The 25,230-nt window shown below is 40.8% G+C and overlaps 1 protein-coding gene across 3 annotated transcripts in view; it reads right to left on the bottom strand.

Moving 5' to 3' along the window:
• The window catches only part of LAMA2 (laminin subunit alpha 2), a 546,302-nt gene that overhangs the window by 84,827 nt on the left and 436,245 nt on the right, over positions 1-25,230 (bottom strand). For all 3 annotated transcript variants that reach the window (XM_077162869.1, XM_077162870.1, XM_077162871.1), the window contains 4 exons: positions 20,822-20,938; positions 19,981-20,144; positions 18,476-18,614; positions 1,454-1,556 (listed from right to left, as the gene is read on the bottom strand). In XM_077162869.1, coding sequence (XP_077018984.1) covers positions 1,454-1,556; positions 18,476-18,614; positions 19,981-20,144; positions 20,822-20,938 — 523 coding nt within the window. The remainder of the gene's footprint in view (positions 1-1,453; positions 1,557-18,475; positions 18,615-19,980; positions 20,145-20,821; positions 20,939-25,230) is intronic.

The raw sequence follows: 25,230 nt of genomic DNA, 5'->3' as shown, positions 1-25,230 counted from the left end.
GGAATATTTTCAAAAATCAGTGCAAAAAGGTCTATGATGAAAAAGAAAATAAAAATTTTAAATAAAGACAGACTCTGACCCTGCACCTGTTTGATGGCCTAGCTGCTTCGCCCTGCTCCCAGCTCTGGACCAAGGGTACTGGACGGGAAGGAGTGACCACAAGATAAACGAGATCTTCTCCTTCCATCCAATAGGAAAACAGGTTTTGATTATTTATAGCAACTCTTCAGGCTGTCATCAGAGCTATCTGCTGAACTGAATTATGTACACGGGGAGTCTTATTTCACTTTTAACATGTAGCCCAAAGTACTTGACTGTCAAAGTGCCATTTATATTGGAGACAGACCTCATAATTCCATATCAGCTTCGATTAGAGACCGAGGACTATTAGTCTAAAGCATGCCAAAGAGAAATGATTATAAAACTCTCTTCTCTTCCTAAGACAAAGACTCACACCACTTTTCATTTATAAAATTAATCATTGCCTATAGTGAGCCAGATACGATAATATGGACTAGCAACACTAAGTTTAAAGGACCCCATCTCTGTTCTCAGGAAGATGGAAAATTAAGCCATGATCTTAGAGGTGTGAGAACTATACAGAGAGAAGGAGCAGGCACACTGGATTTGGAGTTAAGTCTCCTGGAGGAGATGGCGTTTGCAGTTAATCTTGGTGGCCTGGTGGACGACAGAGGTGGGACAGTGCTGAGAGAGAATGCAGCACGAAGAAAAGGAAAAGCTCTGGGAAAACGTGGAGTTGGGAAAGGTAGAATGATCTGGCGGGGCTGCGAGTGCTCAGATAAGGCTGGAGAGAGGGCTTCAAGCCAGAGAAAGGCAAAGGATGAGACTGGAGGGAGAAACCGGAGGTGACTCTAGATATTCCAATGCGATAGTGAATATAACTGCCTATCTGTAAATCAGTCACATTGAATAATATATTCTTAACACAGAACCCATAAAAGATCATGGCAGATACTTTATGTAATTTGATCCCTGAATCAGGAATCAATACACAAAAGAAATACATTTAAAAGCTTTGAAAACTTTTCAGAAAATGTGACCCACTAACACAATTAAGTCTCCAAAAAGATATCCTCTGCCCACTGGACTCGTTCGTTTTGTCTTTCACTCCTAAAGCCAAAACAAAGTAGGGTTTGGTTCTCTGGAAAGTCATTATACATTCTTTTAAAAGTTACTTTACTTTAAATATAGGTGAAGTGATGCTATGGGAGTTAGGTTTAAAACTTACGAAATATTACCTAATGTAAAACGAGATATGAAGGCAAACTACTGTAGAACTGGTGAGAATGTTTATTGCTTGCATTAGGTTCAAATAATAAAATAATCATAAAAATGACCGTGAAATGACATTCTTTCAATACTGTGATAAAAATCTATTACGAGTTACAACTACAATTAACCAGAAAATAACAACAGCAGAGGTCACACTAACCTTTTACATCGTTTGCTAACTTCTTGGCTTCGTTGAGGACCCTAAAGCTTTTCTGAAGGGAGCCTTTGGCGCTGTCCTTCAGTGAGCCCTCGGGACCTGCTGCCTGTGGATGGGAGAAGAAATGGCACGTTTCTAAGATTGCACAGTTACCGAGCACAACAGTCGGGGCACAGAGTTCCTTTCAGCAAAGAGGTAAACGCATCAGTTTTCAGCACAGTTGATGGTTAATGTCAGGGAGGTCACTTGTGGGGAGAAGGGAGGGGTGCCCGCGCGGGGCCCCAGCACACGCACCCCGACACTGGACAGGCGAGCGGGCAGCGGGGCGCTGGTCCCGGCCGCTCACGGCGGGGACGAGGAGGTCACTGCACCCACCCGCGGAGCTGAGCTGAGGGGCAGGGGCTGTGGGAGGCCGGCAGGGCAGTAAGAAGGTGTGGAGGCGGCCCGGTCCCCGCAGGAGGAGGTGCCAGCCTTGGGTGCTGGGTTCTGCGGGCTGGAGGGCGGAGGCCAGCGCCCGGGGAGCGCAGCGACGGCCAGCAGGCCTTCCCAGGGGCAGGGGACGGAGCTGGCAGCCAAGCACCCGAGGGCCTCCTGGCTTTCCCCGACGCCAAGGCGGCGCTCAGCATGGGATCTCCGCATTACAGCAGAACCCTGAGGAGCATCAGCACGCAAGGAGTGGGCAGAGGGAACAGGCCGGCGAGTAACCAGGATCCCAGAGGGGCTGAGGGAAAACCAGGAGGGTGTGACACAGTCGAAGTCGGTCCGGACGGCTGCTGGAGTTGTCAGGATGCAAGCGATTGGGACTACCGAGGTCAGCGGAGCAGCCAAGCAAGCTAAGAACTCTGAACACCACTGACGTTGTCCCCATAAGGACATGCCACTCGTGGGGTGAGTGAAGGAGCCTCCCCCTCTCCCCCGGGTGTTGAAATGAGAAAGAAAAGCACTCTTCTTTTCCCAAACACAACTCAAATTAGTATAGGAAAACAAAGGCTTCGAAATGACAGTATCTGCACAACAACAGTTTCCCAGCAAAGATGTATTTGTTAAAGCTTAGATGAAAAGAGATGACGGGAAGATAGCAGAATGATGCGGGAAAAGGATCATTTAACTTCAGTGTCCAGTTTATCCATTTTAAGCGTTTGCTCCTTAGCAAGCCATGACATTATACATTTATACCAAGAGATAAATCAGGCAGGGCCTTATGTGTAACTCTTAAATTGGAAAAGTAATTCAGGTGCAATAAGGGCCAGAGAATGCTAAATACCTTCTATTGAAGTTGTAGATCTGAGCTCAGGTCATTTCCAACATAATAGTCTTCAAAGAAATTTTCGGTATCTGAGAAACACTTTTTTTTTTTTTATCAAACACATTACTTGATCATTAAACTAGGAAAATTACAGAACTTGCTGCTGTTGTGGCCAACTCTACTCTAAGGTGCTACACCCACTATTTCCATCTAAATAATCAATTGTTCAAAGAACAGACTGATAATGTAATACTACAAAAGGACCTACTAGAAACATCTGCCATTAACCATCAAAGCACAAACATGGTGCATCTATATCTAATACTTGCAAAAAGAGCTATCAGACAATCTTGGCAAATTATTCTATGGAAAACTGGCAATGTCCACAGATGAGAACGCAGGAGCTCAGTCCTACAGCTTCCCTTGGGAATTAGGTACAGTAACATCACATAGAGGTCATCCTGAGAAAAATGAGTGTTAAAATAAATGATACAAGTTCTATGGACTTTGCACTTTACCCATAAAAATAAGCTTCAGTTACCTATTCACGTTCTGTGTTTGTTCCAGTTGCACACTATTCTTACTCTTACTCCCTTGGTTACAGATTTTCTGAATTAAGAAAGATTAGAGACAGGAAATTATAATGAAAGAAGGGTGAAGAGTCTCTAAGAAGGCACAGGAAAACAGCAGATGTGACAGCAACGATCTACCTGACAATGAGGAAAGAGAAAGAAGAACCCTAAGAAGTAGGGAGAATAATTTTTAAAGCTCAGTATTCCAAGTAAATATGGATAGAGGTAAAACGGGTTTCTAGGTCTCAGTAGATGCCAACATTATCAGAGTAAGACAACTCACATTGATAATGATGATCCTGCCATTAAGATAACACGGTACACTGGTATTACTAGATGAAAGGAGACAAACAACCAAAAAAAAACCCTCACAGCTTTTCCCACAGCCGGGGGTGGGAATGCCCTTACATGAGAATATCATCTGGCAAGCACTTAAACACCATAATTTCAAAACTACATTTGGAAATGCAAATTAAGGAATGGGAGTAAAGGAGGAAGAGAGAATTGACTAGCTGTGCTTAAGAAAATTTCATGGATGAGAGGGGAGAGAAGAGAGGGAGAAGGACCACACAGCATGGAAAGAGGTCAAAGCTTGGGCTGTGGAAATTGTTGTGGTACTATGAAAACAATGGTGACTGAAACTCATTAAAATTTTTTTAAAATACTTTTTAACAGCTTCATTGAGGTATAACTGCCATACAATAAACTGCACATGTTTAAAATTTACACTTTGATAAGTTTTGACATATTTACACCCATCAAACTATCACCACAATTAAGATAATGAAGATGTCCATAGCTTCTTTTTAATCTCGTCTTCCCATCTCTCCTGGTCTGCCTCCTTCGCAGGCAATCACTGAGCTGCCTTCTGTCACCATGGATTAGTTTTTATTTATTTTTTTCATGATTTTATGTAAAAAGTTATTCACATATACTTTTTTCTGCCTTCTTTCACTCAGACTACCTATTTTGGCATTTATCCGTGTTATGTGCATACTGTTTCTTCATTCTTTGTCATTGCTGAGTAGTACTTCATCATATGGGCATACCACAGTCTGTTTCTCCATTCACTTCCTTACGGACATTTGGGTTGTTTTCAGCCCTGGCTGGTATAAATAAATCTGCTCTGAACATTTTTGTACAAATCTTTTTACAGACATTAGGCATCCTCTTCCCTTGGGCAAACACCTAAAAGTAGAATGGCTTGGTCACATGTGGGTGTATGTTAACTTTTTAAGAAACTGCCGTCTTGTTTTCCAAAATAGTCGCACTATTTTAAATTTCCACTAGCAGTGCATGGGAGTTCTTTTTGCCCCACAGCCTTGCCAATACTTGGGATTGTCAGTGTTTTTAATTCTAGACTTTCTAATAGACATTCTAATAAGACCATCATTTTGGTTTGAATTTGAATTTTCTAGCAACGAATAATGTTGAGCATCTTTTCATATGCTTATTTGCTATCTTTTCTGGGGGAGTATCTTTCTAAATCCTTTGCTAATTTTTCGTTGTGTCGTTATGTTTTTTTATTATTGAGTTCAGAGAGATCATTATACTTAACCTGGATACAGGTTCTTTATCAGATACATATATATTTTTTTTCCTTTGTAAATTAAGTTTTATTGGAATACAACCACACTTATCCTTTACTTCATTGATTGCTGCTTTCACACTACAATACCAGAGTTGAGTAGTTGCCACAGAAACAATTTGGCTCACAAAACCTAAAATATTTTCTAACTGGCCTTTTACAGAAAAGTTTAGTAACTCCTGATCTAAAGTATGCTTGAGTTTTTATGAATGCTCACATGTCCTTCCATTTGAACTACATCCTTTAATAATTATTAGAAAGTGTCTGCAGGAGAGAAGCGTCAGATACATATTTTGTAAATATATTCTTGCAGTTTGTGACTTGTCTTTTCATTTCCTTAATGTTTTTTGAAGAGAAGAAATTCTCAATTTTGATGAAGTCTAATTGATCAATTTTATTTTTCTTTTGGTAGTAGCTAAGAATCTTTTCTTAACCAAGGTTGCAAAGGCTTCCTCCTATGTTTTGTTCTAGAAGTTTTATATGTTTATGTTTAACATTTAGGTCTCTACTTCATTTTGAGTTAATTTCGCTGTAGGATATGGACTTGGATATTAAACTGTTTTAATAATATTTGTTGAATAGATTGTTCTTTATCTACTGAATTATCTTTGGGCTTTTGCCAAAAATAAATTGACTGTGTACATCTGGGTCTATTTCTGGATGTTACATCCTGTTTTGATGATACATTTATCTACATTGATGACATCTTGATTATTGTAGCTTTATGATAAATCATAAAATCAGGTAGTAATACTCTTCTAATATATTTCTCCTTTTCAACTGCATATGATTTTTTTTTTTTTTTTTTGCATGGGCAGGCACCAGGAATCGAACCCAGGTCTCTGGCAGGGCAGGTGAGAATTCTGCCATTGCGCCACCGTTGCACCACCCTAACTCCATATGACTTTTAAAATCCACTTGTCAGTTTCTACAAGAAGCATGCTAGGATTTTAAGTGGACTGAATTAAATTTATAGAACAATTTGGGTAAAACTGACATCGTAATAATACTGAGTCTTCTGATCCATGGACATGGTTCATCTCTTGATTTCCTTCAGACTTTTTAATTTTCTCTCAGCAATGTTTCATATTACTCAGTGTTTTACTCTTGCATATTTTTTTCTCAAAGCTATCCCTACATATTTCACATTTTGATGCTTACTTTTCCATCTGCTAAATCAAATACCATGCAATGGTTTGGTATAACAACAGGAAATTATTGGCTCACAGTCTCAGGGTAGAAGGCTGGCCTCTTTCCGTGGTCTATGACTTAATGCTGGCCCACAATCTCAGGGTTTCTTGGCTTTTCTGCCACATGGCAATGAAGAAGGCAGCATCTTCTTCTTTCTCCTCCAGGTGCCATTGATACCAGCTTCTGGAAGCTCCGCAGGCTTCTCTTTCCATGACCAACTTCCTTTGCTAGGACTTGAGTCATACTGGACTAAGGCATGCACTTCTGCAGTGTGGCTCACCTTAGCTAATAACATCTCAAAAGGTCCTATTTACAAATGGGTTCATGCCATAGGACCAGGGGTGGGGCCCAAACATGCCTTTTATAGGGATGTGATTCAATCCCCAATAGGGGGTGTTGAGAATGGATATTTCTTTAAATGTCAGCTTCTAATTTCTCTGCCAGTGTAAAGAAATACAACTGAATTTTGTATATTAATCTCATTTCCTGCAACACAAACTCACTTCATTCTGGAAAACTTTTATAAATCCCATTGGTTTTATGAATAGACTGCCATGTCGTCTGTGTATAAAGGTGGTTACATTTCTTTTTCAATCTGGATACCTTTTACTTCTTTTTTCTCACCTATTACACTGGCTAGCATCTACAATACAATGTTGAATGGAAGTGATAAGAACAGACATTCTTGCCCTGTTCTTTTTTTTTTTTTTTGCATAGGTACCTAAGTTTATTATAAATTTTACTGATTAAAGGATTGTAATACACAATTTATAAAAGATAAAATTTACAAACCTCTTTATCAGCTTCCATATAGCCAATTATCTCAGAATGTCTTTTTTTTAAAAGCTGGGTATTTTATTTCCTTTAATGCAATTTTCTTGAGATATATTCACACACCGTACAAACCATCCAAAGAATACAGTCAATGGTTCATAGTATTATCAGATAGTTGTTCATGCCCTGTTCTTGATCTTAAGAAGGAAGCATTAAGTCTTTTACCATTAAGGATAATGCTGGATGTAAGTTTTTCATTGATTCACTTTATTGGGTGGAGAAGTTTCCTCCTGTTGCTGGTTTGCTGAGGTTTTTTTGTTTGAATAGATGTTGGATTTTGTCAAATGTTTTTGTTCTGTGTTCCCTGAGGTGACCACATGGTTTTTCTTTTTAGTTTGTTAATATGGTAAATTAAATTGATTGATTTTCAAATACTAAACAAAGTTGACATTCCTAGGAAAAATTCCACTTATTCATAATGTATAATCCCTTTTATTTATGGTTAGATTCCATTTATTATAACTTTGTCAAGAATATTTGCATCTATGTACACAAGGAATATTGATTTGTGGTTCTCTTTTCTTGTAATGTCTGTCATTGGTTTTGGTATCAGAATAATACTGGCCTCATAGAACGAGGTGAGAAGTATTTTCTTCTCTTCAATTTTCCAGAAGAAATTTGAATATTTTCTTAAATATTTGGTGGAATTCATCAGCAATGCCATCCTGGACTGGCTTTCTGTGTGCATATGACAGAGAGGGAGAGGGAGAGAGATAGAGAGAGAGAGAGAGAGAGAGAGAGAGTTTAAACCACCAACTAAATTATTTAACAAATATAGGGCTATTAGGGTATGCCCTTCTTTATGGGTGAGCTTCGGTAGTTTGTGATTTTTGAAGAATTTGTTCATTTCAGCCATGTGGTTTAATTATTATCCTAAAGATGCTCACAATATTCTCTTATGATCCTTTACTACCTGTAGAAGTGGTAATGGCTTCATCTTTTTTATTCCTCATGGGTCATGTGTGACTTTTATGACTTTTCTGGGCCAGTCCAGCATTCAAGAGCTGTGGGGGAACGAGGATGGTCTCACTGTTTCACGAAGCACTCCGTATTAGGAAAGGGGAGAGCTGATGGTGTGCAGCTGTCAGTCGTACACAGAGCCCACACAGTCCAGGTCCAAAGGGCAGGAAACAGAACGGAAAACCCCAGCGTAGGATGGACGCATGGAACGTCTCATCTCGCTGGAGTGTGGAGAGCGCCTTCTCCGACACTGCTTAGTAAGTCTCTGAAGCACATCAACAATCTCAGGCAGATGATGAAGCAGCATTTTCCAAGCTAATTATACTTCATACATATTCATCAGCATCACATCTGAGTTTCTGAGCTGTATCTACAGCAAATGTGAAATTTAAATGAGGTTCTTAGAATTACAAGGTATTGTGTTCTTTTGCCTTTTGGAGGTTGTATTTTTATAAATAATAAGCTCTTTTTTTTTCAAGTTTAAAAATATGAAGTACAATATTTTGTCAAGTGATACATATACATAGATACACTAAATAATAAGTTCTTTAGGGCTCTGAATATGTGAATACACACATATATAAATTATATAAATTTTTGTAATGTATGATGGAGAATGTATCGTTTATATGTAGGTTGCTATGGGTTTTATTAGCCTTAATCATTTGTAGAAAATGTGAGACAATGTAAGACTTCATTATGGAGGAAAAAACAGAGCAAAATACAAAATGATGTTGTGTAAAGCATTTAACCAAGAAGCCCTTCATTGGCTTTTCAATAGCGTTAGTTTCTTTCTACTATTTGTTAAAAATTCATGGTGACTTTTGTTCAAGCACCAAGTTAGTAATTAATTGATGAATCAATTGGTTCATTGATTTACCCAACAAAAGTTTTTAGATGTCTCAAGCTCTAAAGAGGGCTGAAGGGCTTTTGCTGTTGTCTTTTAAGAAAGCCGGGATTGAAAATTCATCAGCATGGTTTATGGCTTATTCCATAACTCCCTATTTATGAAATAACTTATTTTAGAAGGCAAGTCTCACACATTTCCACAGGGATTAATGTGGTAATATAATACATAATTTAGATGATTTAAATTTAAAATATGTTCAAATACAGAAAATTGTTCAAAATGTGAATGAACAAATGTAATGGCTGGTGTTTAGTTGCAATGTGTTTATGGAAAGTACACACCAGAAATAACTTGTACTCTTAGAAATCAGATTACTATTAAAAGTCAGGAAGTACTTCCTTACTATAATAAAATAAATTCTCAGAAGAGATAGTAGAATCTAATCCTATATATATTTTAAAGAATACAATTTTTGAGAACTAAAAAACCCAGTGTGTACATGTTCATTGATATATTAGGTTACAAAACAGACATTTGTGCAAAAAGTTATTTGCGTAAGAAAAGGCATGGGTAGAAACACAACAAAAGGATAAACATGACTATTTGTGGTTGCTTGGATTATTCACATTTTACATTTCTCTCACTGGCTTTTCTGTACTTCCTGTTTTTTTCTATGATGGACATAAGCTGGGCAGTTCCTTAGCTGCTAAAACAAATACCACACATATGGGTTGGCTTAAACAATGCGAATATATTGGCTCATGTTTCCAGAGGCCAGAAGGCTTGTTTCCTTCTTGGGATGGGATCCTCTGGTGGGTTGGGTATCTTGGTATTCCTTGGCTTTTCCATTACATGGCAGTGCAGATGGCCAGGACTTCTCCTCTCTGTTCTGGATTCCCTGTCTCCCACCTCCCTGCTTCTCCTGTGGCTTCTTCTCAGCATCCATTTCCCTTGGCTTATGAAGGCGGCAGCCATAGTGGACGAAGGCGCAGCCTCCCCCAGTCCGGGCATACCTTAGCCAGTAAACTCTCCAGTTAAAAAGGCCATATTTATAAATACACAGAAAACACCCACAAGACCAGGGGTCAGGGCTTGAGCATGCCTTTTGTAGGCGACATGATTCAGTCCTCAAAAAACTGCTCTTGTAATAATTAAAAAGATCATACACAGTTTTAGAAGAGAAAAAACCACTGTGTATTGACTAAAAGGTGCCTTAATATAATCCATATTTTAAAAATAGTACAGGGTATTTAATATGAAATTTTTAATAAAAAAACAAATCCAGCGACAACCTAAAGAGAAGGCCTTGGAGCGAAACCCGAGGAGGCCGTTGGCGGTGCACGGGCCCCACGCGCGTGGGCACAGTCTGGAACCTCGGGGGGAGGCGGCAACCCCACGCCCAGAAGAGCCGAGGGACAAAACATGAAACCCTAAAGGCCCTCGTGAGAAGTCTGAGTTTGTGACTGTAAATCACCAACTTGACAGGAACACCGGGAAAGACAATCCACAGGGGATCCGACCAGCAGGTAGCTGAGGAGGTAAGGTTCCCGCAGGCACAGCACAACAGCCGGGGATCCCCAAGCTCCCTGGCACCCCCAGCTGCTGCCCTGAGGCCGGGACTGGCCAAGCGCAGGCCCCAGGTCCACACGGTGGAGACACGAGGGTCCCTGGTTTCGAGTAAGGGCTGTGGGGAGGCGACCGTGGTGCTGGTGAACGTCCTTACGGGGTACAGAGCTTCCCCCCCAGCTCACGCCCAGAAATCAAACCCCACACATGACACTCTCACTTCCTGATCACTCCCCTTGTAGGGAGAACCTCAGTGAGATCTTCGTTGTTGGGGAAAATTAGTTCAAACTTATATTGAATTGTAGCATTATCCCAAAGAGTTTCTGGGTTTCTGTAGGGTGGCATCAGCATCTTGATTTTTAACATTTGAAACCCTGATTTTTTATGTGTCTTATATGTTGGGACATGAAACAGAAGCTTGCTTCTCTGCTTCTATAGTAGTTTGGAGCTATGTGCCCCCCAAAATACGTTCTTAAGCTTAATCCATTCCAGGGAGTGTGACCCCATTGTAAGCAGGACGATGAGGTGATTTCAGTAAAGATGTGACCCAATTCAATCAGGATGGGGCTTAATTGCTCTACTGGAGTCCTTTATCAGCAGAAGGGAATTCAGGCAGATGGAGAGAGAGCCCTGGGAAGCAAGAAACCAAAGGTCACTGGAACCAGGAGAAGGGAGAGGCCAGGAGAAGCTGCCACGTGAGGGCCATGCGACAGAGACAGGGCCACGGTCATGGGGGGCCAGCCACAGAGCGCCCGTCTGCAGGAAGGAGGTCACCTTGATGAGGGAGGATTTGGACGCTAGCCCAGCCTCAAAACCATGAGCTAATAAATTCCCATCGTCATGCCAACCCGTTGCATGGTATTCGCTTGAGCAGCCAAGGGAATTGCAACAGCTTCCAATAGGTTTTTCATTTTTGACTCCAGTGAATGTGTGATACACACAGAAAATTGCTAAACTCATGGTGGCTTAATGAATGTTATTTTCACATAGCGATTCAATATTTTTCTATGTAACTCAGATTCTCACTCATTTTTTCATATTTGCTATTAGGTGAAGCACTCAGTTTTCATACAAGTTACTAAATTGCTGATGAAGCAATGAGAAGAGATGCTCACCAATTTTAGTGGAAGATTCAATTGTCATATCAATTATGTTTTTATAGGATTTTCACACTAGCACTACAGTGGTATATAATTTAAATTGCAGTGCTTATAGATATTAATTAAAAAGTTAAAATTAGTGTTTTAACAACGAAGTAACTTGGCTGACAAGGATAAAATCCAAGGTACAAGTGAATGAAAGTTTACAACTTGGCTGACACCATATTTTGACCTGCTGAATGTGATGTGTACTCTGCTAATATTTACACAGTCTTTTATGTAGAAAATAAAAACTCAAAAATCACCTTGCAAGTATTCTTTATGTATTTGGTTTGTCCAATTACAAAAAGCAAATATTAAATAAGACAGACTGAAGAGAAGATCAGACCTCATGTCTAAACAAGCCCTCATTAGCAATGCCTTTGTGTTTAATTATATTTTTGCAAGATTCACAGTGTTTTATAACATCGGCTAATAGCAGGTATCAAAAGAATCATGCAATTATGAGCACTGAAAAACTAAAATATTAAAAGAACAATTATTAGGATACAAAAGCTGGAAAAGCACTATGAGTATTAGAATGGCAAATGACAAAAACATAGATCACTTTTGCTAGTCTGAGGGCAGGTAAGAATTCACATTATTTTTGATTACCCTGTGCGTTTTACAATGCTATTCCTAAATTCCTAAATTTAAATATGTGCTTAAAAAAAGAGTTTAAAAATTTAAAGAGAAATTAAAAACATGTTGCCATGCTTAATTCCTCATAACAATAAGTAGTTAATTAGCACCTAACAATAAGCAGCATAATTCTGCCCATAAGAGGTAAGAGATGACCTTACGTAATTGAAGATTAAACATGAAATCACATAAAAAATTAAGTTCTAAGTTCTGGGGACTATATTTACTTTAGAAATTAAACCAAGGAGGGATTAGAATAGACCACACACAGGTTCTTGGAAATGGTAGTATTTTAGCTGGTACAGCTCACTCAATGCACAGACAACATGCACTCAACTTGGAGACAGAATTTCTGAGTCCCAATTTCTGACCTGCTAGTATCTTCTGCCAACTGGAATAGGAATTTACAGCCTACTACTTCAACTTAATTTTGACCAATTTTTAAAAAAATCCTACATGACATCTATATCAAAACAGATACTAAGACATGATCTCAAACTATATAGGGAATATAATTTGATTTTTAACATTTCTTCTTTGTTTAACTTCTCTGTTTCATGATGAAATGAATATTTCGTTAATTCTGAAATTTGGAGCCTCCCAGCCGTTCTAGATTTTAGCATTCATGTCAGCAGGTGGGAGGACCGAGCGACATTTAGTGAACAGCTACTGAGTTCCAGGTGTTAGTGATTTGAAAATCAGAATGGTGAATGTGAAATAGTGAGAAAAGGAAATGCTAAGGGGGCTATTGGGGTTATACATGTTTCTACCCACTGGGGATCCACTGTCAGCTCAAATTTTCATTCTGAAGGTGTTTTTCCTGAGAAAGAAAACAGGAATAAAAACAGAGAATCCCAGCCACCAAGCCACGACTGGCAAAGCAGCCGTAGAGGGGTCAGCACTTCCCACACACAGAACAGAAGCCCCTGGAGCTGGGGGTGCAGTCTGTGAACCCACAGCTCTGAAACAGCACCGCTCACCCAGCTGCCCTGCACATCTCCGCTGCTGGGAGGCCTTTTTCTAACTCATCAAGATCTCCATGGGCAAGCAGAGGCCTGAGCATACCATCCCTAAGAGGAAGTTAAAGATGCAGTAAAAAAGCAAAGCCTTCTCAGGAACATGGGTTGTTGAATTAAAAATCTGAACAATGAAACAGATATGGCTGCAGCACACGAATCCACCTCCACCCAGCAGGGCCGGCAGCCTTCCCGAAGCCTCTGTGGGTGGCTCCAGACATCTAATCCCCGTATCTTCTGTAGTTACCGTGCCCACATCTCACACAGCAGGGTGCAGGCTAGGGAGGTGGGCGGGACTCAGAAACCACCAGTAAGATGGAAGAGAGGCAGGCAAGAGAGTGAAGACAGGTAACTCATCGACAGCTCTTCTACTGAACAGAATTTCCTCCTCCACTTCACTCACACACACAGCAACAGACAACCAGGCGTCCTTCACTGAAGAGAGATGGGACATGGTCTTTAAAAGAGAATGGTGGCTCTGGGGAAAAGACGGCACCTTCCATGACGGAATGCTCAATTACGTTCTAGACAGAATGCAAGTGGGGCTGACTGTGGTAACAGGAAAGGCCAAGGGCAGAGGTGGGAGGTGAAGGTAGGAAGGGCAGCTACACGGCAGGGTGAAGGCGTGGAAACCTTCACAGTGTGGAGTCCATCACTGAAGGCGCAGCAAATAAAGCTCCAAGTATATTACTAAAGGTTAAAAAGCAAAGAGGGAGGGATCTAAACACAGTGATGGTTCTGTCTTGGGAAACGGATGGGAGGGAGATGTGATTTGATCCACCTTAAGGGAACTATATCTCATTCATTATGGCAGTGGGTAAATACATCATTTCTCAAATTAATGAGTGAAGAAGTAGCGTGATAAAATAGTATTCAGAGATATGGTTGTTCAAATGGAGTCAAGAGGCTACTCTGGAGGCTACTCTTACACAAGCTTCAGCTAGATATTGTCAATTATCACAATTGCCAAACCCCAATCAAAACATTTCCTGCCAACCTTAAAGAACACCTAGGGCTTTATCTGAGATTCTACAAAGGTCCCATGTTACTAGGTTTACTTTCCAGACACCTCCAACCTCCAGATGGATTCCTAGGCCAGCTAAGTCCTGAAACCCAGAGGGGTCAAACTCTTCCTATATCCCATATGATCGACCACCCCTTCCAACACGAAAAAATTAGAATGGCCATAGCTGAAATACCCCTGAAGACTGGGAGAAAGATGAAAGGAGAAGGTGGAGTTATAACAGAGAAGACAGGATTTAACACATGAGCATGACTCCTGAATCATTATACCTATATTTCTTTTAGTCTCCAGTGTCTTGGAATAGACAGAAGGAAAAACCTAAAATTGTGGAATTGTAACCCATACCAAACTCTGAAATCTGTTCTATAACACATTGTTGCAATGTGCTTTGAAATTTATTGTTTTTTTAATATATATGTTATTTTTCTCAATAAATAAATAAGAAAAAAAGAGAGATGGTAGTAGAAGAAATAGTTGGAAAATTAGAAGTGGTTACAAGCTTGGGGTGAGAAAAGTTAGGTCAAGGAGTTGTTGCATGAAATTATCAGCCTTTCTTTTCAATTTAGAAAGCAATCAATCCGTCAACCTAAGGTCTCCTGTGGCTGTAAAAGATGTGGCTGCTGTCTCATTTCCAGGATGCTTTTAGGTACATGCTTCTTTTTCTTTTCATGACAGATCATTCTGCAGTACTGACTTTTACCTCATCTTTCTTTCATTTTAATTAAAACATTTAACTAGGAATTACAAATAAGGACAGAAATTAATGACAAATAGCTGGATTTCCCTCATTCACACTTGGCGAATATTAACAATTTGCTGTAGTTGACCAGATCTTTTAAAAAGTATACATTCGAATTTGGTTTGCTAATATTTTATTTGTATGTATGTAACACCTGCATATGTATTTATAATCAGCTGTAGCTTTAATACTGTCCCAGGCTGGGTTTTGCTTTCCAAATTATACTGCTGAATAAAATATGTTGACAATTTTCCTTCATTTTCTATTGTTTGAAATGTTGTGGATGATAGGTCCTTGAATTTGGTAGAAGCTATTTTGTGGTAGGTAAATTATTAAAGGCTAATTTGGTTTATTTAATGGTTATAAGTCCACTCGGGTTTGACAGTTCTTTTTGAGTAAATTTCGGTTTTTGTCTATTTCACTTAAGTATCAAATTTTTTGGCGTAAAGTTGCCTATGTATGCTATGTCCACATTTATTTGTTAATCTATGCCGTCTACATAATTATGTCCCCTTTCACTCCTAATATTGTTTATATGCATCATCTCTCTTTGTTTGCTTAATTGTTCTTTTCTTCCCCATTTATTTGCCTGTTTATTCTACGAATCAGTTTTCTATTCTGTCAACCCTGTCTAATGATTTTTCTAAGTCATTAATTTCTGCTTTCATTTTCATTATTCCCTTCCTTAAACATTTTTGGGTAATTCTTCTAACTACTGGAGCAGACAACTTGGCTGATTGATTTCAATTTTTATCCTTTTCCAACATCTGAATTAAAAACTACAGTTTCTTGTAAGTGCCACTTCATTTGTGCACCACAACTTTTGATATGTAGATATTTCATTCATTCCGTTATTAAATATTTTTTTCATTTCCAATTGTATTTTTTTCTCTGACTCATGAATTACTTTGAAGTGTGTTTTTCATTTTAAGATTTTTGCACACACTTACCATTGACTTGTAATATAGTTGCATTCTGGTCAGAGAATACAGTCCAAGTGCTATTGGTCCAAGTGCTGATACTTGCTTTGTGATATAGTTTGTGGGCTATGTTTTTATTAATTCCCTATGTGCTTTATCTAATGATACATATAGAATCTTAATGTCTTTTTTTCAAATCTTCTGCATCCTTAAATCTCTTTGCTTGACACTCCAAATTTTAAGACAGGTATGGTAAATCTCCCACCATCATAGATATGTTCATTTCTCTGTCTTCTCCTGACATTTATTTTGAGGCTATGTTGTTGTGACCTTGCAGGTCAAAAATGTTGCGTCTTCCTGCTAACTTGTCCCACCCTTTGTTCTTTCTAATGACTCTCTTTATACCTAATATACTTTTTAAATTTTAAAGTCCACTTTGATTCCTATTAAACCTGGTTACCAACTTCCTTCTGGTTGGTAGTCCCTGGAGTACTTGCCCATCGCTTTTGTATTCAGCCTTTCTGAAACTTTACAGTTCAGTTGTCTTTTGGGAAGTCATATCCAGATGGTGGCTTTTGTCAAACTGTTTCCTCTCAAATTTTCTCACCTCCATTTTCTTCTCAGTACCAATTGGTTGTTTTATTGCTTGCCTACTAGGTCTTTTTGTTCTCCTGTAAATGCCTGCGCTGTTTCTAAGTGTTTTCTTTTTACTTCATTGAAAACATTCTTCCTTCTTTACAGGGCTCTATTCAAATGACTAGAGGACTTTTCTGTATTATCATTCTTTGAATTCTTGCATAAATAAATAATAAATTTGGTCTCACCTACCCTTGTTTATTTCTAGCTCTCACAATAACACCAGATCTTATATTTATGAGATGCTAGTTTTATCAAGGTAATTGCTCATCTTAATGTTTGGCAAGTATATTTCCTTCTTGCAAAATAGAACTACATTGTAGTAACTTATTAAAATTAAAGCTGCATTTATTCTGTTCAGGGAACACAGTCCAACAAACTCCATGGGACAAATCAGTCTTCTTTGTGTTCACTGATAGCCATTTAATACATCAAAACTGATTCTCTTTAGCACTTATCTTGTAATTTTTCAGACATTTATTATTTTTACATAATTTGTGGAAAGAGAGAAGGAACAATGATAATGAGGGTGGGTAGCAATGCATTACCGCTCGCCATAACTCTGTGTCTAGCCTACAATGCACAAACATCGGTGGTGAAAAATTCACATTTCAAGTTAGCATAAAAATTATAGTCTGGTTAGTGTAAAGTGATAGTAGTAAATTTGGGTGAAATTAAATAGCTCTCTAATAAAATGTTAAAGGAAATTAATAAAGACAGAACAATGATGATGGCTGGACTTTTATGGTATAAAAGAATGGAAATAGGCATGAAAAATGTCAATTTTGATGAATGAAATATGTCCCTTCCTTCTGAGTGCCTATTATTTTCCAGGCACTGTGCTACATGCTGATAATAGTTACTTGATAAAAATCCCCAAATACTGTGGCCCTCTGAAGTTGCCTGCTGGCAATCCTTGGCTCCTGGATACTTGGCAAGGCACATGGCATGGTCTCCTGGTCTCTCTCTTCTCTTCCGGGTTCTACTGATGTAGCTTCTTGCTTCCTGTGGCTTTTTCTTCTCTCCATCTGAATTTCATTCGCTTATGAAGGACTCCAGTAACATAAGACCCATCCCGGTTGAGGTGGTCACAGCTGAACTGGAGTAAACCTCAACCAAAGGTCCTTCTTACAATGGGTTCTAAGACACAGGAATGGATTAGACTTAAGAATATGTTTTTCTGGGGGTACATATAGCTTAAATCACCACAATGATGAACAAAGAGTTTGGATGTGAAAAAATACATTCTTTGTAAAGAACAACTGAGCATAGGAAGGTTTCACAAATGATTGTGTTACCATTTCAAAGAAGAGATATGCAGAACACATGGCCTTAGTAGAACTCTTTCCAGAGAAATCAAACATAGTAGTAATTGTTGATGGAACATGATGTTTTCATTCTGACCACAAAACAAAACTGCTGAGATTGCGGTAAAAAACTCTACTATCACTGAGATCCAAGAAATAATTTACACCAAATATAAAAACAAATATTGATCTGTATCTTTATCACCAATTTGCTGTGCATATTTCTTTCTGAGAGTCAAATGTTCACTTAATCATCAACTGTTTGTACATATTTCATTTAAAGAGTCAAATGTCCAATCAGGGTTGTTGTTTTCTTAAATAAATTTCAGAAAATCTGATGTATTTGGGCAATCTGTATGAGACAAAGGAATAAATGGTGGTTCTGAACATTTTAACTCACAATCTACTTCCTATGAAATGTTTTTTGACCTAAAATAGCATTCCCAAGATTTATCACACAACTTATTTACAAAATGCTGCTCTCCACGTGAAGGATGACGATCTGTCCCTGTGTGACATCAGTGTGAGTTGGTGGTACAGATCTGCATGGCCTCCGGGAAAACTTCAAGATCTTGAGAGCTGCGAGTGGTACAACTGAGGCAAGAGTTCTACTATGATCGTGGCATACTGAGAGTTTAGTTTATATAAGGTTTGAAAAAGGGCTTTGAGAATAATTTGAAACAAATGTTTTTATCTACTGGGATTTTCCAGAGTTCACTCACATTTAAGAAATTTCATTTTGGTACTTAAACAGGTTGAACTCCATTGTCAAGACATAATGCTACATATTCTTACCAGTTCTGTAGCTTCATGTGCAAGATCTTTGGCTTCTTTGGCAATTTTCTCAGCTTCATCAATAAAGTCCTTAATATTGCTGTACGCATGAAAGGCTGCAGTGGCATTGAAAGAGATGTTTTTAGCTTCGTCAAGGATCCTGTTGGGATGACCCCCCCAAAAAAAGAACATCAGAGCAGGTGGTACTGAAATGATGAAACATCCTACTTAAAACAAGTATGGTTTCGAGACAACACCTGCCAACCTCGTTCCAGCAGTTCCAAATCACGTGAGGTGGTATCGATTGATTGAGTTGTGTTGTAATTGGCAGCTCCAACTCGTGTTCCTAAGTAATTGAGCTGTGAAAGATTTCCATCCTATCTTAGAATACCCACAGCATCCTCCCAAAGCTTCTGAGACCACCCGCATCATGCAAGCGTGTGAAGTGAGACAACCTTGCGTTATTTGTGGGCGCACGACAGGTTTCAGAGCATTTGTTTCACATTCCTAAACTGGATTTTCATCATGTCTCTCTGGGGCAGACATACTTTCGAGATGAGGATAAATGAATCTCGGGAAGGTTAAATGGCTTGTCTCAAGTTGCACAGCCAATAAACTGCCGACTGGATCTCAGCCTGGGTTGGCTGACCCTACACCTTACTGCTTCACCTACCACCCTTCATCCTAGACGGTAACAATTTGCTGTGTAAAATGGGTCATTTGTATAATTTCCAAGTGCTCCAAGTGTTAATATTTTCATCGAGTATTAAGCATTGGAATAGGGCCTTGCACTTGACAGATGTTAAATGCAGATTAATTGGGGAGAATTATTCTTGGGATTAACAGCATCTATATTTATTGACACAATCCCCCAAGCACTCTATATAGTAATGGAGGGGATGCATTCCATAATTACCTAGACAGATGTTTACAAACCATGCTCTTGCCACTTGCCCCTCCCTCCACTGATCCATTCATTTAAGAATCCAGGTTAAGGTGAGCTGTTATTATAAAGGGGGCATGGAGGATCTTTCCAAGTTTGGAACAGAAAAAAAAAGATCAAAGCCCACTGGTTTGAAGGCAATGTATAGGGCCACATTTTCCAAAGCCATACTTTTAAAAATAAATGATATTGATTCCACAGAAATAAAAAGCTGAAATTTAAAGAGAGATGTATGTGTGTTTACATACTGTTATTTAAAATGCTAATAAAGGCAACTGCTGGGCTTTCTAATAAAGTGGAGATATTTTTTGTAGGTGCAGCCCAGGGCTCTGCTCCCTCCTTACCAAGCCATATTTGCATCCACTTTTTTTTTTTTGCACCCACTTTTAATAAGCTTTTGATGCTGTTCTGGAGAGAGCTCTGCCCAAACCTTCACAGTTAGGGTCCTCCACGGAAAGGCCCTGGAGCGCGTTACGTTCATAATTACAGAAATCAAGGATTGAAGGAAATTCCCTACCTTTCTGTTAGTCAAAACTTGAGAACAAGTGTCAGACAGAGGCGTTGTCAACAACCAGTGACATACCCATCGAGGACGGCAGATGAGTCACTCAACTGCGCTGCGTGCCGCTCAGCCTGGGACACCTTCTCAGCAACCTTCCTGTCCTTCACCGCCTGGGAGAGGTCATCGATCTCATTTTTAAGCTCCTTAGACATCGGCGGCAATTTTGTTTCAATGTCTTCCACATACTGATAGGCAAAGAAGAGAAGATACTTTCAGCAACTGACTGAGGCACCACGCATTGACCAATCTATGACACACATATGCGGGCTCCCTTTTTAATGAAATTTAAAATTTACTAACATAGCACATAGAGAGTAGAGAATAAAAGCACTTATTTAATGAAAAAGATTAGGAAATACAATTTATGAAATCAATTTACACCAAAAAGAAACCGAATTATCTCTGAAAATGCCACTTTATAGGTACAAATGCATAAATGATAGTCCATTTGCATTACCATATATCACTGTGTGTAGGACATTAGACAGTAGGTTAACAAGTCTGTTTGTAGATTTACATTTCTCTTTACACTGATGTTAGGTAAACACTGATGCAGACTGTACATGCTGTCCCGAGAATAAGAGATGCCCTTCATCTCCGGGGAAAAGAGAAAACAAAGTTTGCCTGAGCGTGCGAGTGCCTTACAGAGTCACCCGTGTCTACAGAGAGAACAATATGAAGTTTCCACACCAAAAGGCCGTCAGGGTCCCCAGGGAATGATGGGAAAACAATTCTACCCCGAGTAAAAACATCTGAGGAATTCAACGTTTGCTCCTGCTGGGCTGCAGCATCGGTTCCCATCTATGAACGCCTACATCTCATCACCGCCTCTCATTTCACTTCGGGTTTATCAGATACTCACGTCTAGACCTGAGCTGATTTCATCTGCAAGACGTTTGGCTTCATCGAGTATGGCATTGCCCTCTTTTAAGGTGTTCTCAGTTTGCCATTTGCCACTTTCAACCACCTCCTTCTTTCTCTGTAGTACAGGACAAACAAAACAGCAAAATGTCATCTGGGTGGAACCCAAACTTTCCCGAGTGATCTGAACAAACAAGTCATGTCGTGTTGACAGTGTGGCACACGGGAGAGATACAAACCAGATACAGGAGTCGCCCAGTTAGGTGCCAGCACAGGGCATCTCTTCCTCCCACTCCGAGAAAGGCATTCAAGTCAGTGCAGGTGAGGGACAGCATATGAGGATTCAGAACTAATTTCTTCTTTAACAGCAATACAGACTTCCATTTTTAAATGAAAATGTAAGTACTGACTATACTGAATACACTGAATTACATTGGGGCTGCATATCAGATTCCACAATCTATTTCCAAATTAGCACTATAAGAGCAAATATAAGCAGATTGATTTTGCGGGAATTCTGTAAAATTTACAGATAGGAGATTTTTAGGAAATTTAGGGTTTTTTTTTAGGATAAAAGAAACTATCATGGGAAGACCATCTAATGGATGGTTCGGCGAGACAAGAACAGACTTTTTTTTTAATGTATAGCTTGTCTCCAAACTACATGTTGGCCAAGAAAGTAAAATCAAAGAGGGCAAAACTGCTATTTCCATCTGGAGTGTACCTTTGACTATTCTTCTCTTTATGCTTCTGACTCAGGTGTATTCTTCCACATTCTTTTTACTTGTGGATTTAACTTCATCTGATAAAATTTTTAAGCCTGTATAATTTACATATTTATATAAACAATAATGCTACCTTATACTGATTTGGAGCTCAATCTATACCAGGCAGTTGATAAGCTTTTCTCATTTAATTCTATACCAATTTTATAGCCCTGTATTTATCACCATTTAAACGGATGGGGAACTGAACAAATTAAGTGATTTGCCCAAGGTCACATGTGTACTGAAGAACGGGGTAAAGATTTGAACCCAGGTCTCCCTATTGGCAGATCCTGGGCTGTGGGTGATGAAAGAATGCCTGTCGTGCTTTAGAAAGCCCACTGCTCATCTTCCCTGGGCACAGCTAACATCAGACTTCTTTCCCCATCTCTCACCAACCACTTCAGCACGTGGCTAGCTGCACCCGTGCCAGTTCCCACCTCTGAGCCTTGGCCCTTGTGGTTCCCCCACTGCGTGCTGTCCCCGGGTCCCTGCCTGGCTGGCTCCTCCATTCTCCACCCCTCATCACTTCTCCGACCACCTGCACAAACAGCACCCATCCTCATCCCCCCTCGTCCCCATCCTTCTGACACACCGCCTGGGTCGGGGACCCACCCTGCCCACACACAAGCTCTGGCCCCCTGGCTCAGCCTCTCGGGGAAGGCGCCGTCCCTCACCCTGCAAATCGACCAGCAGCGGGCGCATCACCTCTGCCCCGGAGCTTGTTAGAAATGTACAACCTCATCCCCTTCTCTGGGACGACTGATCAGAATCTGTATTCTAGAAGACCACCGGTGACTAGGGCAGACATTAAAATTTGAGAACTGACTTAGAACACTTCCTGGCACACAGAAATGCTAAGCAACCACTAACTATTATAATGACATTATTTTATTCTTCTTAGCACTCGTCGATCTGAATTATAATCTAAAGTGTGGCCATAGACATAGAAACATGGTAATATTTTATCTTTTATAGATGGAACTGTCGCAATGACTTCTCCTGGGATATGCTAAATGAAAGCCCATGTTTTTAAATGAACAGCCGAGACGCCTATCTCTCGGCCACTCGGCAAAGCTGCACAGGGACCCGCAACAGCGCAGCCTGCCGGGCTGGTGGAGGCTAAATGCCGGATGCATCGGCAATAAACCACTTACTACGTACAAAAGCCAGTGTCTCCAGACTCCATGGCCACATTATATGCTTATTTATCTTTCTAGTGATTATCACTCTGAATATAAATAAATTCCATTAAAAACCTCATTTAACACGGTGGCTCCTCGACCTAGATGTGCTTCCTCAATAAACATTTTTGAACGAATCAATGAAAATAGAGTCCATTCCTGGGGCTTGTGCTGGTGACGCTTGGCGCCTTCAGTTATTCCTGACACTGGTTAGCTCAGGGGAACTGGTCTCGACATGTCAATTCCTCGTCACGGACAACCACTGGAGGGGCAGTGCCGCCGTTCCTGACACCATACACCTCCTCTCCCAAGGACCTGGCACTTTCACATAGCTGCCAATTTTAGCTCTTTGCTTCTGTACAGAAATTCAAGAATCTTTTTTGCACTTTGGCTGGTTTGTATTAATGACTCAAGGTAACTTAAGCAGCTGCACAAATGGAAGAGAATATTTCCACGTGTGTTAAGAAAAGAGCTACAGGCATTTGGTTTCAATAAAACAGAGGATTAGAATTTTTATTGAAGGTCTAAATGAGTCACTTTAGAGAGCCAATTGTCATCCAAAGATTAAAATACGTTCTTTATCATATTAAAGCAGAAATGATGCTCTAGAGATGAAGGAGCTTTCAGAGGTGGCTTAATTTTCAGCTTAGACAGGGATGGAATCTGGCTGTGAATGGAGGAATGACGAGTTACAGAGATTTGGAGCGTCCAAATCTTGTTAAAAGTATAGAACTATCATTTATTTGTTTTTGCTTTATGGCATTTTATTTATTCACTGAAATAAAATCTCAGTTCAGCGTCTGTGCTAGACTCTGCTCTAGGCTCTGGGGATGTCAGGAAGAAGATGTGTTGCTTAGGGGTTTGTCTGGAGGAGGGAGAAAATGAATAAGCAAATTAATGTCTACTGTATGTTTAAGTAATGATGAAGGCGATAAAAGTAAATGCAGAGGATGGATAGGGAATGATGTAGGATATAAAATACCAAAGGTAGGAAGCTCACAGCACTTGAGACACAAAAAAGAAGGCCCGGCTACATGCAGTAAGAATTACGCTCCGAAAGTATGATGAGTGCATGCAATCGTCGTGATTCTGTTTGGAAACCAAGGTTGAATATAATTCTACATTTAACTTCGAATTAATGGGATCTTAATTCATCCCAGAGGGCTGCACATTGAACACCAAGTTTTTAATTTGTTTTATGAGTGGGGGGGGGGCGGGGGGTGGTGGCGCATATTCTTGATGAACCCGCTAAAGCAATCTTTTTATCCCTTATCTAGCAAGTTACCTTTCACTTTTTGTGGTCACAGACTCGCCCCTTGCACGATGACAGCGGCAGACTTTGGGGCAGACCACTGTGTCCGCGTCCCCTGGCTGAAGTGAGTTGCTCGCCTGGTCTCCTTCTGCCCATCGACCCGCCCCTCATGCCCTCTCGCCCCTCAGAGCGCCCTTCGCACCCACCTCCTCGCAGCGGGCTGCGCACGAAGCAGCGTGGAACACGACGGCGCCTGCCACGCCCGGTGCGGGAGGGAAGCCGGTCCCCGCACGTGCGCCACCCGAGCCCGTCGGGAAGGACGTCCCGGACTCTCGGTAGCTCTCTGCACGGGCCTGTCTCATCTCTCACTGTTCCTCATGTTAATGTCTTAAACAGTTTAATGTCTTAAACTGCGGAAGGCACCCGGGCTGTGTGGCCTTCCCCAGCCTCCTGCCTCCCTCCTCCTGCCTCAGCCTCCTGCCTCAGCCTCCTGCCCCTGCCTCCTGCCCCTGTCCCCTGCCTCCTGCCTCCTGCCTACTCCCCCTGTCCCCTGCCTCCTGCCCCTGCCTCCTGCCTCAGCCTCCTGCCCCTGATACCTGCCCCTGCCTCCTGCCCCTGCCTCCTGCCTCAGCCTCCTGCCCCTGATACCTGCCCCTGCCTCCTGCCCCTGCCTCCTGCCTCAGCCTCCTGCCCCTGATACCTGCCCCTGCCTCCTGCCCCTGCCTCCTGCCTCCTGCCCCAGCCTCTTGCCCCTGCCTACTCCCCCTGTTCCCTGCCTCCTGCCCCTGATACCTGCCCCTGCCTCCTGCCCCAGCCTCCTGCCTACTCCCCCTGCCCCCTGCCTCCTGCCCCAGCCTCCTGCCTACTCCCCCTGCCCCCTGCCTCCTGCCCCAGCCTCCTGCCTACTCCCCCTGCCCCCTGCCTCCTGCCCCGCCTTCCAGGACAGTATTTCTGCTGTCTCACCGCCAGCACGCTGCACACTCCAGACTAAGATTAGACACACCAGTTAAGATAAAAGGGAAGCCTCTCCATCTTTCACCAGCATAACAAGGTTAAATCTCAGGAGAGGGACTCAGAAAAAGAAAATGCTTCTAAAATCGAATTCATCCTCTAACCTCTTAATCCAAAGGATAATGGAAAGAAAAGAATGACTAAAAAAATCCGGATTTTTATTCAGCTGTCATTCAACAAACATTTTCTGAGAGCATAA

The sequence above is a fragment of the Tamandua tetradactyla genome, chromosome 5 (genome assembly GCF_023851605.1).
Source record: "Tamandua tetradactyla isolate mTamTet1 chromosome 5, mTamTet1.pri, whole genome shotgun sequence".
Classification (NCBI taxonomy): Eukaryota; Metazoa; Chordata; class Mammalia; order Pilosa; family Myrmecophagidae; genus Tamandua; species Tamandua tetradactyla.
This window is presented reverse-complemented; position numbering and strand designations above follow the sequence as displayed.